Source organism: Strix uralensis, chromosome 16 (genome assembly GCF_047716275.1).
Source record: "Strix uralensis isolate ZFMK-TIS-50842 chromosome 16, bStrUra1, whole genome shotgun sequence".
NCBI lineage: Eukaryota > Metazoa > Chordata > Aves > Strigiformes > Strigidae > Strix > Strix uralensis.
Window position 1 is genome coordinate 21,176,390 of NC_133987.1, and position 17,262 is coordinate 21,193,651.

The following is a 17,262-nucleotide window of genomic DNA, read 5'->3' on the forward strand; positions in this document are numbered from 1 at the left end:
ATACAAGGTTTAGAATTGATGGGCTTGCTTGACAGTCTTAGGACTGTGAATAAATGTCATTAGACAGAAGATAGAATCCTATTGGCACATCCTTCTGTCAAAGATTTTCCAAAAAGTCAGTGTCTCTCAGGATTTGCAACTTTATAGGTCCCAGAATCTAAGATTCTGAGATTTAGTGGGAAATTGTTTGAGGCTTCTGCTAGGAAGTAGATACAAACATGCTCTGGACATCATTTTTTTCTAGGTCCACTCCTTGCCCCAATGTAAAACATGCAGATGAATGGGGTGAACCTTCAAGGTGTGAAAGTGGGGATAGCTGTCAATATTGTCATTCTCGTACAGAACAGCAGTTTCACCCTGAGGTAAGAACTAAGTTTCTATTTCTTTTTAGTGATTTCAAATTTATTATAGATTTATGAAAAAACGTGACATTTCATTCAGCACTTCCAGTTGTTGAGGTATTTGCTTAAACAAAACAAAATTTGCTAAGAAATAGTTATTTGTACTGCATGGTTTTCACTGATAGGTGTTTTTATTGTACTGCTTATGAAAAATTAATTCATATTCTCTGGATTTGGGCATAAATAAATGTGTTCTCTTTTTTACCAGACTTCTGGGATTGGTAATGAAGTCACAGTAGTAATTGCTACTCAATAACTTGGGACAAACTTCTATTTTAAGTATAGTTAAAAAAGCTTTATTGAAAATAATTAAGAGAAACTAAATAGGTCAGGAGGAGATGGAAGAAGCAGAAAACTCTTCTAGTGGCTGAAGTAAGACACTTCAGAAAAACAAGGTGATTTTGGATTCCTCTGTAGGCAAAGTCATTGTAACTTTGTTGGATGCTTGGGCGTAACAGTGAGATGCTACGACCAAGAGCAGTGCCATGCAATCTGCTGAGATTTAATTCTTATGTGTCACTATGAAAATACTAAATATGCCATTGATGGAAACAAACATGATACTGAAAAGACATGTTATGCTAGAAACTGCTTGTACAACATCTGTTTTCGTTTTGGGACCTTTGAATGGACATGAAGAATTCACAGCAGAATGTAATTTCTTGCATTAGAAAGTTCAATACTTAGTAAGGTATAAGCAAAGACCATTCAAGCAATTGCTAATTTCTCTTCCGATTATGAAGATTATTGAAGGCATCTCAAGACCATACTAGGAAAGGAATTCTCAGAATACTGACTCCAGGGTTGTTGCAAGCTTCATATCATACATTCTCTATCATAAGTTCACCGACTACATCTTTATACTAAACAGGTGTCAGCTGTCTCTTACTTTTGAGATGCTGCTCCAGAATTTCATTGTCCTGATTACTAGAGATTTTATAGTCCAGATTTATTTCAAATCATCTAATTTCTTCTGCATCATATTCCAGCTCTTTTCTGTAGTAAAGGTGTCTTCCTGCTTAGTATTGCTACCATACTTTTATTTATGACAATACTATGAATGAAAGTACTAAAATAAGTCACAAGGCTGAGCCTTGAGTTCTGCTACTAATTTTGTCTGCTGCCTTCCTCTTTCATACCATCCGTTGTCATCTCTCTCATTAATCAATTTAGCAGCAAATAGGTAACACTGGTAAGAGTCATATTCTTCCTTAAGTAATGAATCTTACCACATCCTTTACTGAAGTCTTTACTAGAATGACCACATTTCCATTTTAGAGAAGGACCTTGTGATTTATCAAAGATTTGTCTGTGACAGACAGAATAATCAGCGGACATGCAGTGGCTTGAATCAGCTATTTTTGCTCTTCTCAAACATATGTGAGCTATACTTAATATACCTCAATTATATGTGCCACTTCTCATGTGATGGCTTTATTAAAAGTACTTGCTAACTGCATCAGTCTCACTTGCCAGTTTTTTAAAAATTCTGATACAACAATTGCCTAATTCCCTTCCTGTTCCTGAACTAATGGTGATTTTCTTCCACATCAGCTGTAGTCACTTCAGTCTTCGCTTGTTTTCATTAGCTGTGCTGCCTTTGTTGTACTGTTGAACATAATTCCTACTGATAATCAAGGCAGTTTGGTGAGGATAGTGTTATCATCTTGCCTAATTTTAGGTCTAGTATTTAATTTCACAGAAACTAGCAACATACCTGCACTGAAAGAGGACTTTTCATTCAACATCATACCCTGTGATACTTTCCCTCCTTTGCTCCAGCTCTGACTTTCATCCACTTGTGTGATTAGAAAGGAAATTCCATACAGCTTTTGTACCTCTGACTTGAGGATTCAAAGCACTCATTCAGTTCATAATGAAATTCAGTCTGTTTAATGGTGGCAATCAGTTGCCTTCATTCCTCAGTCTGCTTATGTGATGTCGATAACATTAATTCAGCCTTACTTTTTTACGTCCTTTAATTTGAGTTGAATTCATACTCGCTTTATCCAACATTATCTTCTCTTATTGGATGTTTTCATCTACTCGTTCTTTACCAAATTCAGATAAAGAATATTGTCATTGCCTCTTGGCTTAGCGACTATTTTTTGAAGAAATCTCTTGGTTATCACATTCAGGAATAGCTTGATTCTACTGTTAATACATAGCAGCTGTGTTCTTGTCTATAGCTGGGAAGTTAGTCTTCTGTAATGATTTAGTTCTTTGAGTTTGCTGTCTGTCTTGTAATATCAGTATGTATAGATGACGTGGCCATCTTCAGAATCAGTCTTTGAGGTGCGAGCTCTGCCCCAATAGTATTTGGATATACCTGCATTATCACTTCTTGTATCTGTAGCATGTACTAGAAGGCACACCATCTGGGTAGCTCATAGGATCAGGAAGGCTATTTTTTGGCTAGGACCTCAAACTAAGACTGAACTTCCAATTACATCTTTTGTTGAAACCATTTGGAGGTCAGCTCTTCTCATTCCTTTTGATTCTGCGTCATTAGCATCATGTATACAGCATTGGGGTTTTATATTTAACCAATAAACAGAGAACAGGAAAGAAAGGTGATGGGCCCAGCTTCATCTCCTAGTTTGGGTATAGTATCCACAAAGGACTCCTTTGGTTTTTGCAATGTCTGTGATAACTCCTAATGAAACTGGTGGAAAGATCAGTCCCGCTGTTTTGTTTGTTAAGGGTGTCATTTGGGTGAATAGTTGTCTACAGCATGGATGTTTTCTCACTTTTTCAGTTCAAGGAAAAATAAATTATTTGGAGAGTGATAAGCATCAGTAATAATTTTGTGATTTAGCATTTTCCTACAGTTTCTTGGATGATCTTTGGGTTATGCATGAACTAGTAATGAATATAGCAACTAAGTTTTCAGCCTCAATTCAGAATCACTTATGAGAGGGAAATTTATCTAAGATGCTTAAAATAGCTCTAAAATAAAGAGCTTACAGAAGTAGTTGTTGATGTTTTTTAATACATAGTTTCCTTTTTCATGTTTGCTCTAAGGTGGGAGTCCAAGGTAAACATTTTTTTACACAGCATATGCAAGTGCCAAAGAAGTGGCATTCTGAATTAAGAATTATTACTTACTGAGCCATGAATCACTCAACTGATGCTGAAAGCCAAAGAACACAGTACCAAGGTCTGGGGAACCAAAAAGATATCTCTGCTATTTGCCACAGACTTGCAGATCACCATAATTAATTTTCTAAAGAATCTATATGCTTTTAAATAGATTCTTAATATTGTTCTAATAGGATAGCAAGTCAGCTCCTCCCCCCAGCCTTGTGAGATCCAAAGATGGTCAAGATCCCAGTGGAGCACTAAACTGAATCTGGATCTTACTAGCAACTTACATAATCATTACTGTCATGAACAGTCAGCATGACTTAAATTCTTATGCACCCAGTCAGGTTAGAGAAAGACATTTTAATGTTAGGCTGATTTGAATATTAGAGGTGTCCTAATGAAGGAATTGTGTTGGAAAAAACATACTGTTTTGGTTTGTTTTTCAGCTGTGTAAGCCGCTCTGCTACATACATTTCTCCTGAAAGATTTCTTAAAAGTGGTGTAAATGACTTTGAAAATTTTATTCCCAATGTTTGACTTGTTTCTATACAAAGTGGAAAACCAAAGCAGTTTAAACACTGCTTTTCTAAAATAAATTCGTTCCTTATTATTTATTATTATACAGAAGAGGGATAAGATTCTCTTGTCTCAGGTTTACTTTTCTTAAAATTCTGTTCTTCAATTTAATTTTAAAAAATTATGATAAGAACTGGATTTTATGAGAAAACCATGTAATACATATTGTCAGTACATACTCAGAATTTTTCATTTAAAGATTTTAAAATTGTCTAACTATTTTGTTGTTACATAACAAATATGTTTAGGTTAACCACCCTTCTGTTTTGTTTAGATATATAAATCTACAAAGTGCAATGACATGCGCCAAACAGGTTACTGCCCACGTGGTCCATTTTGTGCATTTGCACATGTTGAAAGTAAGTAAGAGAACTGTTACTTTTTATCAGTGTTCATAAAAGTGAACTGTCATTTCTAAGCATCAGTAACAGAAGTGACTTAACATAATGAATTTTAATGTATAAATGACATTTGATGTCACTTGTTTTTAGAAATTTATTCCATGTTTTCTAATACCATACTTTGCTATGGGAGCTTGCTGCATTTGCATCAAATTTGCATCAACAGTAAAACAGGAGGTGCTTTTCATTACAAATGCAGCTTGTCCCTGTAACTTTTTGGGCTTGATTTGGCAATTTCTACACATACCCTTGACTTCTATAAAATATGTTAGGTGTCCTATTGAAACCTATAGTAAACTTCTCAGGTAAAAGTTGAAAATCCTTGCAAGTATTTGCAGAACTAGGGCCTTAGCTAAACTGAAAAAGAACACAGAGAAAATTATATCAGCTGTCCTCTTTCCTCCATAGCCCACTTTCATCTTCCCTGCATTCAAACTGGTATATACAGAAAAAGGGAAGAGGGACCATTTTTTTCCAAGAGAGCACTCAGTTCTTCGGTATGCATCTACACGGATTAATTCTGAGTATGCATCACCAGATTCTTTTTAATAATAGTATCAATTTAGGTCACCCTTACACCCTTCCTGCACTCCAGAATGTGAAGTGTGCAGTTGCTGCAACAACTGTTCATGCCTTCTTTTCAGTTGTGATGCAAGGCAGAACTTGAAGCATTTCTACGTAACTGGTTTCTTACAGGTCATAAAATCTATTCTTTTTTGATTATGTAGTTTTTAATTGATTATGTAATCAGTAAAACCTCACATTCTTCAAAAAGGAAAAGAAAAGAAAAGGTCTGCTGTTACCTTACTTTTTGCCTTCTAGAGCTGGAAGAGGGATGAGAGACCCTACCAATTTTGGAAAGCTCCAAATATCTGCAATTCAGTAGTATTTATCTTAGGATTCTCTGATGATAAGTAATAGTAGTCTCCTCTCTCTGTCTAACCTGTCTAGGCAAATGTGATGTTTTGTACAACCATTTGTTGTGTCACTTGCCTTACCTAAAAGACTTCTAGTGAATAGAGTCATTCTTGCTGCGCATAGCTCTTGTTTCTGAGAATCTGTGGTATGGTCAGCTTGTCTTTTATCTTCTGTGGGATGATCAATTTTACTTTTCCATCATTTTGTTACTCAGAGAGGAAGGATAAATAACATCCTGCATTTATTTCAGGACCTAGCAATTCTTCAAAACGTTACAGCAATGAAGTCAGTATTAATTATTTCTTCACATCAAAAGTAGCTCACTGCCTTTGCTTTCATGCTGTTGGGGCTATCTCCTAAATCTAGTCTTTCACTGTTTGCTGGTGTTGACAAGTACTTCTTTGACTTGGGAAAGTCTGAAAATACATGTTTTGTTACAGAAGTGATTTATGGCACTGGGTTTACTGTTCTGTTTATCTGATAGAAGTTTTTTCTTTCCTGAAACAGCTGCAAGAGTATGATTTAAACAAATTCTCTGTATACATGCAGCATGGTATAATTGTGACATGCTACAAAATTCCTGTGGGAGAAGACTACATTTTCTCTGTTTTCTTCCTTAGAGCATACTGAATGCTGCCTCCCTTCTTGCCTTTCCAGCATGGAGAGTGTACAAGATAAACACAGCAGAGCTGTTGGAGATTCTCGGAGAGTTCTTCTGAGACCCCATCATGATCTACTTCTGTGTGTCTCGATCATTAGTGTCTTTAACAGTCCAGTTGATACTGGTTCCTGTGAGAGGAGTCATTCTCACAGGAAGCTCTCTCACTGACAATAAACAAGATTTTCATCTCTAAGGAAGAGTTAAGCATTGCCCAGGCTAAAGATGAAGAGGGCCAAAGGACAGTCCAAACGTAAAAATTTGCTGATGTTTTTCTCCCTAAGGGATATCTTTCTAATCTATTGCTAATCCTTCTACCCCAGCCCTGTTCTTTCTTCTACTCTGTAGGATGAATTACTGTACTCTTTAAAAATCTCCAGAACTCCAGGAGAATACCTGAGACTCTGAACATGTTAGCAGTGCTAACTGAGAAGCAGCAGCTTAATTTTCACATAGTTGCATTAGACAGAATTTTATGTCCATCAGAAGAGACTTACATGGCTCAACCAGCATGCTCTGGAACTCTTTGGCTTGCATCCTCTGCAATGAAGACTGCGTAAGCAGGAAATCTCAACAAATGAACTTGAAATCTTGCAACAGTGCCCACCCCCTGTCTCTGGTAGTCTGAATAGTCCATCAGAAGTTAGATGTTTGGTTACTATCAGCAAGAGTGCCTTTCTGCTGTTGGCAACATCTTTAAGCTTAGTTCAGGTGCTCTGACATTCTGCCTTCTATGTCTGTAGAATAAAAAGGTTTCTGTCCCTTCCGTATTAGGGAAAGGGGAGAGAATGGTTTCAGAGCTGTAGATCTTATCATCAGTATGAAAAGCATGAAACTCTTGGTTCATGGATCTCTTTGATTCACAAATCGTGGGTGTTCTCCACGTAACTTCAGTGAAAGCCTAGCTATGCGTACCAGATAGAGGAAGATTTCCTAGCATTCATACATGTTTCTCAGCAATTTTTATCATACTATGTGAAATAATTTGTGGAAGCACACGTTCTCTATAATAGTGTTCCTGGTCTTCCCTCAATGACTTCTTCAGAACAGCTGACCATTTTTTTCACTTATTTCCCTCCTTTGTGAAGATCATGAGGAATACAACTATTCCTCCAAGACTGCTTTTCTCTTGAGGCCCTGGCTGCAGACAGTATTGTCCTGTAAATGTCACTCATTATTTTTTTTCCCCCACTGGCTGAAACCCTAGGTCCAGTGTAGTTCCAAAGATGCTTTGTGATGACAGGAGGGAGGGCACCCGATCCTGAAAAGTAGAGAAGTAGTGGGATCTGATATATCTCCCTGACACGCTTTGCAAAACGGAGAGTAGCTAGGGTATGTTGGGACACTTCTGTAATGGACTCTCAATGAACACCTCTCTGTGGCACTCATTTGTCCACTGACTGCCTGACTACAACTGGCCCCTTAACAAAAAATAGATTTTTTTTGAAGCAGAAGCACAGGCAGGCTGAAATTCTGTGGTCAAGAATTTGGAAACACTTCAAAGAACATGTCTCCTATATAACAGCTTCTGGTACTGAAGGCATTTGCCTTCAGATTGTTCATCCAAGACTGTTCTCTTCTATTGGTGCCAAGATTACAATAATGAAAAAACTTACTTGTGACTTCATGAAAGATGGAATTCCCCAGGCCAGACTTGGCCTGACCATGGCAACTCTCATATTCATAATACCCAAGCTATATAGCTGAAAAAGTTGTATCCCATAAAGAGTACAACCCTATTTCTGCATAGCATCCTAGGCTACTGATACCCAATCCCTGAAGCACCATTGCACTGGCATTAGACAGTTGAAGTTCTTTTTCATGGCTCTATCCTAATCTCCATGAGCTTCAGTGATTGCCATGAGACTGTTGCTTTTCTGTCAGTTGCAACCTCCTACAACAGCTGTAGGTCTTCAAGAAAATATGGTTAGACTGGGGAAGGCTTACACTGTAGATTTGTAACTTTTGTGCAGCTGGCCACGAACTATGATGTTCACTCTTAGAAGAAATTAGAATGATGTAGAAGCACACATTCTGAATTTAATGTGTCTGGCTTACTATCAATAAGCAGAATAGCAATAACTAATCATGCTATTCTCCCTGAATACCTTGAAAAGAGAAAGGAGAGGTTATTTCTCTTTTAAATGTTTGCAAAGCAGTCTTATACCACCCTTTTAGGGTCATATGACTACTTACACTCATTTATAGAATACTGGACAAGTGTGGTTGTGTCAGGGAAAAAAAGCTAAGGAAGATTTAAGAGAGAGCATGAATCAGATAGTGCTTTTCCTATGACAGTGTGAGGGTTGACTGGACATGTGAGGGTTGACTGGACATGAGATGGCTGACTGGACTTGCTCTGGGCAAGCAGCTGTACAATGACATGATATGTAGTGAAAGTGAGAGTAAATTACAGAAAGTCAGTGCATCTGTTTCTGTCTTCCCAACTGTTCTTTGCACTCATTTTCTAGGAGGAACAGCAGGGGTCTAGTGACATCATCTTTGCAATCCCTATAGTTTCTTTTTCTTTTTTTTTGGTATGGCTGGACTGAACTTGTGTGTATAGTGGTACTTACTAGTAGCTTTTTCCTTTCTCTTTTTGACCCACACCCCCATTTTTGTAATTTATACAATAGTGGAAATATTTGGTAAAGCATTGGACTGTATAGTAAGAAGGCCGTGGTATTGTGGTAAGTCAAATGCTAGATAGAAAAACCCCACATCATCAGAAACAATCCTCAGCTATGCTATCTCCACTGAAGAGAGGTGTCTATGTATCTCATACTAATTCTGTTTCCTACTGTGGCTTGTACTTTCGTACACTCTATCAGAGCTACTTATTGTTTCTAGTAGAGAGAAATGTTTAAATTTTATTTTTAACTGTAGTTTATCATTGCCCCTTCAGAAATGCAATAGTGGCTAGAGATGAAAAAATTCGTGCCGTATCTGTAGAATTATTAAAAGATTTTGTTTTAAGTCCTGACTTCCTTACTTTGATGTCTTGTCTGCATGGATGATGAGGTGAGGAATGTTATTAACTGTAACTGCTTACTAAAGTAAACATTTTTTGTTAACTCATCATGTGCCTGTGAAACTAGAAGTCTAAATCTCCTTAATAGATTGCACATTTAAAGCATCAAATATATAAGATGTTTAATAATTTAACAAAGTAGCCTTTGGAGAATTGTGAAGTAATTGTTCAGTCACCTTGAGCTGAATTTTCTGGGATGAAAATTAACAAGTTATTGGTCACAATTTACATATAAGTTAATAATGAACGTTCTCAAAGGTTGTTGTTCCTTTTTAAGTTAAATAGTACAAGTTCCATATTCTCTTCAAATTGTTTTATGATTAAATCAGTTGGTTCTAGTCCAAAAAAAGAAAACAAAGAACCCTGGAATTAAGATGCCGTTATTACCTTTTCAGTCAGAGTTCTAAAAATGTGTTTAAACCCTGGTGTGATAGAGATTCTGGAAAATAAAGCAAAATCTAGAATACTTTAACTATATGAATTCCGATGTACCTTCCACCAGTTTTTGATGGAGCAAGTAAAATAAGAGTATCACATTTGTTAGTAGCCACAAGTACATAATGGTGAATTACGTTATTCTTACATTGCCTTTATGCTTATATTTGAAGAAAAAGAGAGAGATTTCTTGTGTGTGATTGATGTTTCCATGTGACAGGTGCTGTGTTTGGTACTAGGTATGTAACTGTTAAATTCACACAGCTAAGTATCAAATCTGTGTGTAATTTGTTGGGGATTCCTTCAACAGAGGACACCATGAATGTAGTCATACTGCAAACTGGTTGTCAATCAAAGCCAGGCGCTCACCTGTTTTCAACAGACAGCATAGGAATTGCAAATGAATGGAGCAGCAGTCTTAACTCCACAAACAGCATTACAAATAGCAGTGGGCAGTCTGGAAATGTAAGTGTAAATAATTCTGGAAAAGTTACTAATTATAATCACTGTGCCAATATACAATGTTTATTTTACTTCTTAAACGTCTGTTTTTTATTTCTTTGTACTTCAGCAAAAGAGAAAAAAGCAACAACTTACAGTAAATGTCAGGCAGTAATATTTAACTGGTACTGTAAGCCTAAATGGAATGTCTGCCCTTGGCACCAGATTTAACTATGTATTATTTGTGTTTTCTGTTCTTGTTTTTTGTGTTCAGATGCAATATTTTGAATGCTACAGTGAGGAACATCATTGTTAATCGAATATACAACTACAGGACAGCTTAATTTACATATGTCTCTTTTTTCTATAGGAGAGGTTTCATTCATGGAAGATCTTGCCTCATCACAGCCCTCTTCTCTGCCCTAATTTGTTAACATTAGGAATGAATTGGTGTCCTACCTGAACATGCTTTATACTTAAAACTTCTTACAGTGGTGCAGTACATGTAGTGTGTTTGGTAGTAGAGAGGTGTTTGGTTACAAGGGTGGTAAATGTAGTTTATATTAGCAAATGTTATCAGTTAAGGATGGGGGAGAGGAAGGGGAAAGATATATTGCAGAGCTTTTATTTTCTTCCTTTTAGTATCAGTTGGAATAGATCCTTTTGTTAGGTTTTATGTTTGTTGCAAAATAAGATAGTGACATCTCTCTTGTTCTCTCCTGACCTGCGTTTTTCTTACCTCGTTTGCAGCGCCGTCATAAGGACATACACATTTACTCCCAGAATTTTAACTTCTAGCTTTCCAGCGCTGTTGATCTATCCTGTTTGGTTAGAAAACATATAAAAGGACATATTTTAAATAATGTTTAAAAGGAATCGCCAATAAATAGTGCAGTTGTTAAAACTTGTGGGTTTCTTTCATGTAGCTTCATATTGCTGTCCTGTAGATCGGGAATAAAGATAACAATATGCCTACATTCTATCTTAGGTTCCCAGTGCAGAGGTCTGCTTCTGTATGTGAAAAGGTTGTGAGAGAGGGTCTGCCTTTTTATTTAGGAAGATAATTTTCTTGTTGCTAAGGATCTGAAGCTTTCAGCAGAGACCCATAAAAGCATCTCTTTTCCCAGAAGTTTCTTGGCCTTTCATGAATGATTTAGGTACAGCTGAAAACACTTAAACTATTCTAATATGCCTTACATCTATGGGGAATCTGCTTCCATGTGTTTTTCTGTTAGTCATTAGGAGTCCGATGAACGTTGTGTACATTTTCCATCCCGTGCTTAGTGAGTCTCTGCCTGTACTACTGTTCAGGTGTGAAAAGGAAAAAGTTGACCGTACTGCCTTCCCTCTACTTTCTACTTCAAGTGTTATTGCAAGTGGCCACCTTCTTTCTGATGCCTGATGAAATGTCTGACGAAATGTTCTGTCTTCCTTTCACTTGACTACTTACCTGCAGCGTTGTTTGATGCACTTCCATTGTTTGTTTTTTTGAATATCCAGTTCTTGATTTTTCATTAGCGGGTTGGTCTGGTTTTCCATGTTTAATTATTGAGTTTTGTTGCTTGCTTGCTTTTACCTTCTCCATCTGCTGTAAATTGCTTAATTTTAGTATTTTAAGTAGTCAGTCTGTTTTCCTCCCTCCCCCCATTTTCCATATCCTAGCAACTTATTTACATTCATGGTTTGTGTTTTTGTCTCTGTTCCAATAAACTGTTTGTCTTTCTGTCCCTTCCTTTGTCTTCATTCTCATCACTGTCACACATTGGCCCTCAGTAAACTTAATTTTAGTGGTTCTTATCATGATGTGAAATTAAGCTTTCTATGCCTCTCTTCCTTTGTGGCTTCAAAACAAAATCTCCTTATTTATCTTCCAAAACTTCTTTCACATATCCTGTTATAGTATGCTGGGAGAGTATCTTGCTGTTTTGTTTGCTTCTAGAGGAAAAGGATGATGTAGTATTTAAGAGACCTAAACTCAGTTCTCTGCTCAATCATAAAATTCCTCTTTGACTGCGAGCAAGTTGCTTAGGTCCCTGTTTCTAGAATGTGGTGATGCTATTGCCTTATCTGTAAATGTTATTGGAAGAATGAGTCCATTAAGATTCTGTATGATCCGGATTGATAGTGAGGGAGACTGCATAACTGTTTTAAATATATACCTTATCTCACCTATACTGTATTCTTATGTCTGCATCTAAGTTGCCTTGTCAGTTGGACTGTCATCAGTCATTCCTCTGCTGTATCTTTCCTTAACATTTCAGTCAGGAAATAGTCTATTCTTCAGCCTTTTTTGGTAAGTGTTAGTTCAGTTTCCATGGAGAGCTTCTACGTCTATGTTTCTTTACCTCCATGTTCTGCCTTCTGTTTTGAAGCATCTAACATTATACTTTTGTCAGACCCTTTGCCTGATCTGTGATAGTACTGTTTTTCTCCATTCTGCCTTTGCAGTTCCCTTTGCATTATACTCCACCACATCTAAATGTACTTAACCTCCACAGTGCAGTTTACCCAGTGTGGTACAGTATTTCCCTTGACTGTAATTTTTCATTTCAATTAATACTACTTGTTTCTCCATACTTGCCATCGCCTCTTATCCTTCCTTTTATTGTGTTGCTCTACCAAGACCTAGATTGGCTTTCTTGGCATACCCATTTTTCTCATATTGAATCAGTGCGGTGAAGTGCCTTAAGTAAGATTTGGAGTCTTTGTATGCATTGTAGCAACAAATTCACTCCTCCTTTTCCCAGTCCTTTGTGTCTTCTTTAGGAGCTGCATTTACACCAGCAACTTCTACTTCCAGCTCTTACTACTTGTTCTTAACCATTGCTACTCTTGTGTGCTTTGTTCAGTGTCATCTAATTGCCAGAAGGAACCCTCCTTTTTACTCATTCTCCTACTGCTCCTTTTTTTATGACATAAGTTTCTTTTCTTTCACTCCTTATTTAACTTTAAGAGGGTCTTATCATTTCTTCTGTTGCATTGATAAAATTCATGTATCTGAACTCTTCAGTTATGGGAAACGATAGTAGACTAGGTTTCTTGAGTATTTCTGTGCAAATAAGTCTTGAAACAGCTTGATCCATGTTTCAGATACATTGCTTGCACTGTTTAAACTGTGATGCCCTACTTGGTTAATGAAGTTCATCATGTTACCACTTCTTCACGTTTACTCGTCTTTCCATTACTGTTTGGATGTCCTTCCATGAATCTTCAGCTATGTAATGTTTCATCATCCAATATACTATGCACCTCTTTTCCTCAGTCAAGATAGTCTCTCAAAGGCATATAGTCCTTTGCATTCTGTATATATGCATCATTCTCAGCCATAAGCTTCTGCCTCACCTGAATTTCATCCCTTCATTTCAACTGTTCTCATTTATATCCTGCAATTTTATTGCAATTTAACATACCCACATGGTCTTCTCCTACGTCTGTTTTTCTCATAGTGCATGAGAGTTGGATTAACTAGGCTTTCTCACTGCATGCAACCATAGTTGCTGCTTTATATGCTGGTTGATTAGCTTTCAAGTGTTATTATATCAGTACAAAATGTATATTCTTTTGAGCAGCTTTTCAGCCAAAAAATGTCGAGAATCTTATCACCTCTCCTTAAAACATGCTCAGCTCATGCTTTAGGATTATACTGCTGATCTTCATACATCAGGTCTCTGTGTTACTGGTACCTAACTGTGGTGTACCTAAGTTAGGTGATGATACAGAGCAAAGGCCTGCTGTATGATAAAATTTGTCTGTAAATATTGGTCAAGTTTGTGGCACTGCAAAATTAATAGGAAAACTTGCTGTTTATTCTGGAGATGAAATAGGAGATACATTAAAGATTATTTGCATTTGTCAGTTATGGAATATATATGTTAGCGCTTTTAGGCTAAGAGCCTGGTTTCCCTTTAAAGAGTAAAAGGATAGAAATGTTGGCCATGATGTCATTATGCCCAGAGTTCATGATGTATTCAAAAGACTGTGTATTTGCATAGGATATATGTTGCTCATAATGGATGAAGACAGGATAACCTGCACCATCTTTGTTTTATCAAGTTTATCAAAGATGTGTAAGTACTTGATCACATGTTTGAGTTAGCACAGTTAAGAAGTCAGTGCTTGTCAGCTCAGTTGCAGTAAAGATTGTGTGCCTTTATAGCTCATCCTGATTGTAGACTCAGTGGTAACATTCTGCTGCCTTCATTAAGCCTCAAGTTGTCTGTTTCACTTCATAACTAGGATGGCTTGACCACATGCACATGATCAGTTACCACACTCATTTGGTAAATAATAGTTTATTAAGCTGTGACAATGCAGCTGAGTTTGATTACATGTACATAATCTAAGTCTGAACAATGGTGATGAATTATGCTTCCTTTACTGTGGAATTAGTGTTCTGAGACAGTGAGGGTTGTAGGAAGAAAATAAGTTTACTTGAGAACAAAATTAGTTTTGCAGCTTAATTAAAAATACTTACATGTTACCTCTTCCTGTCATCTTCCTCTCCACCCCCCACAAATGTAGGCAATTTAACAGTATGTTTAAAGTCACAAAATATAACACAAATCAAGAAACTCAAGAAGCTGCTATTTTCATAGGAAATATAACTAGTTTTATAGGTGCATGTTTCCTCATTTTCTTTGTAGAAGTTCAACTGTAAGCAAAGGCCTATAGTAGGCGAGAACCAAGGGAAAGTATGTATCACTGTTCTACATGCTCTTTTTCGAGGCAATTTAGCTGCAGTGAAGAGTAGTGACAAATGATTTCTTTGTAAAAATCTAAGAGGCCAAGGTCTGTTCAATTACAGCATTATGAGGATGTGACCCTTGTTAAGGCAAGCTTGGCATCTTTTGACTTGTGGTGTGTCAGAAATGTTCAGGCATACTCCTATCACCTTGAGCAGACACAAAATTGAAAAAGTTGTTCTTTTGTAACCCTGTGAAAGTGAGAGGTAATCCGAAATATATCCAGCTGCAGTGTTTAGTTAAGCTTAAAAATGAATCCATGAAGATTTACAGCTGAGCCTCAGTAAAGTGAGAAATGTCACCAAGTACTGCTCTTTAATTAGACTAAATTCTTAGGGGTTGAACTGTGTTCTTCCTGTGCTTGTGTCTTTGACTACACAGCACAGATTTCCATTTTTAGGACAGACACATTCCTGAAGATTACTTAGATCTGTTGAGTCTCTTTATCCCACACTCAGAAAATCAAATGCCACAAATCTTAAGTTAAATTTGTAGGGCAGTTTCCAAAGATCATGTTGAAGACTTCCTCCAGAGTTGAGCCAACTGTATGAATTCTAGCTTCTGTTGTTTGTGCTTCTATCTCAATAAAGAAGAAAAAGCCATTAAAAAAAAGACTAACAATTGGCAATAGATTTTCCTAGTGTCAGTAGTGCTGAGGACTGTTCATGCCAACACTGATAACAAAATTTAAATTCTGCAGCATCGAGGAACAAAAAGTAAGCATTGATAGTTTCCCTTTCTCCTTCTTACACTCTTTTTTGTTTTGTATTGTAACCTCTTAATGCTTTCATCTATATATGTATGTTAATGCCACCATTGATACCTGCTGTAACCAGAAGGATCACAGGTGGCACCTTACGGTCTTATCTAATGGCCTACATACCTGATATCATCTGATCTTGACCAGTAACTCTGTACCTTAAGCCCAGTACTTGTGGGTGAACAAGGGCATCATTCCCCATTTATGGCTATGTCATCTGCAGGTAGCCCTCCAGGACAAGTAATCCATAATGGCTATCTTCCTTCCTCCCTCTTCCCCTGATCTTCATTAGGTCACACTGTAGGGGAGCAATGATGATGTACATCTTCCTCTGTTGGTAAAATAATCTGTGTTGCCTGCCGACCTGAAAGAGTGGACATGAAAGGTGCATCTGAGAAACATTCTGTGCAGATTAGAGAAGTCATCTTTACACTGAGTCAGCAGTTTATCTTAATTAGTATCTTACTTTGGGTGTTAGTCTGCCTTCACTGTCTAGTCTTTTCATCTTACATATCCGTCTGCTGCATTAAGCAGCCTTGTGCTACCAGAAGTATGTTTTTAAGTGTACTTACAAGATGAAACTATATTATTCATAAAAAGTTTTCAAAATCTTTTGATAGGGAGCTGAATATTTTAGCATGTTTTTATTGACCAAAAAAACCCCACATTTTTTTTAATTTCACTTAAGAGCAATGGTGTTTTTCCTGGCAGTGTCCTTTTATTTTCTTTTTCTCTATAGAATAAAGAAAGGATTTCAGTACTTTAGAGCTGAAAAAATGTGCAAAGTTAGCATCACCGTGCATGGGGGCAATCTTCAGTTTTGAATTTAAAGGAGATGATAACAGAAAGAGAAACGTTGCATGTTGTAACAAGTGTGTGGTCAAAACATGAATTCTTCAGACTTTAACTTCAGAAGGAATTTTGTCTGAGTAACCCTTGGCTATCAATTTAATTATTTTTGCCGTGATGCCCAATCTTCTACTTCTGTCAGCTCTCAGGGTGTATGTACATTTCAGACTATTGTGTAGAGAAACAGTCTTTGGATTTAAGAAGCAATCTAATTACAGAATTCCACACAGATAAGGTTCATGAAAGGAGATTTTCTGTAGGGATAGAAGTGAGCGAATGCATAGGTAATAATCTTCAGCGAGTATAGGGCTTACGTTTGTTGGAAGTGGTTTTTTTCTGTCCAGGGTTAAGATCTCATCCAGGTTCATGTCTGTCCTCTACCTGATACACAGGAATTTGAATCTGAAGTTCCTGCTGCTCAGGAGGGACATTCTGAGGTTATACTCTTCTGGGGAGAGAGCTGTCTCTTGTTAAAATACCGATTTGCTTAAAATACTTCCCCATTCTTTGGAGTATGGAGTGAAATTAAGGGTTAGGGTTAACCTTAAATTGAAACTTTAACAGTAAACTGTATAGTTATTCTTGTTTGTCTGATTCAGTGTGTATTTTGTATTTAAACAAACCAAAACATCTTTGGCAGAATTTCATTCCATTATTGTATTGTCTAGTTTGGTTCCCTGGAGAGCTGGCAGATTCTGTTCCAAAACAAGCACAGAAGGGGTTGAAATGTGTATCATCACTGAGTGTTTGTTCTCACCACTGGGCTGTTAGGCATAGATGTAGGATGCAACGTATTTTCATACCGCCTTTGTGTGAGTCTAGTTATAAATCTAGTTTACTTTAAAATGTAGACACAAGCAATCCCCACAATTCCACCATTACTGTAGGATGCTGGCACCTGAGTTCATAAATTTCAGGTTGATCAGAATTGTGCTTTTAGCAAAAAAATTGTCCAGACCTACT

General features: G+C 37.1%; 1 protein-coding gene across 14 annotated transcripts in view; it reads left to right on the forward strand.

The window, feature by feature from the left end:
* Positions 1 to 17,262, forward strand: part of UNKL (unk like zinc finger) — a 59,062-nt gene that overhangs the window by 14,103 nt on the left and 27,697 nt on the right. For 6 of the 14 annotated variants that reach the window (XM_074885839.1, XM_074885834.1, XM_074885837.1 and 3 more), the window contains 3 exons: positions 245 to 362; positions 4,339 to 4,423; positions 9,818 to 9,972. In XM_074885839.1, coding sequence (XP_074741940.1) covers positions 245 to 362; positions 4,339 to 4,423; positions 9,818 to 9,972 — 358 coding nt within the window. Of the gene's footprint in view, positions 1 to 244; positions 363 to 4,338; positions 4,424 to 4,949; positions 4,963 to 6,122; positions 9,063 to 9,817; positions 9,973 to 10,436; positions 15,407 to 17,262 lie in introns of those variants that run through there. The other 8 variants (XM_074885843.1, XM_074885849.1, XM_074885840.1 and 5 more) reach the window with 6 other exon arrangements.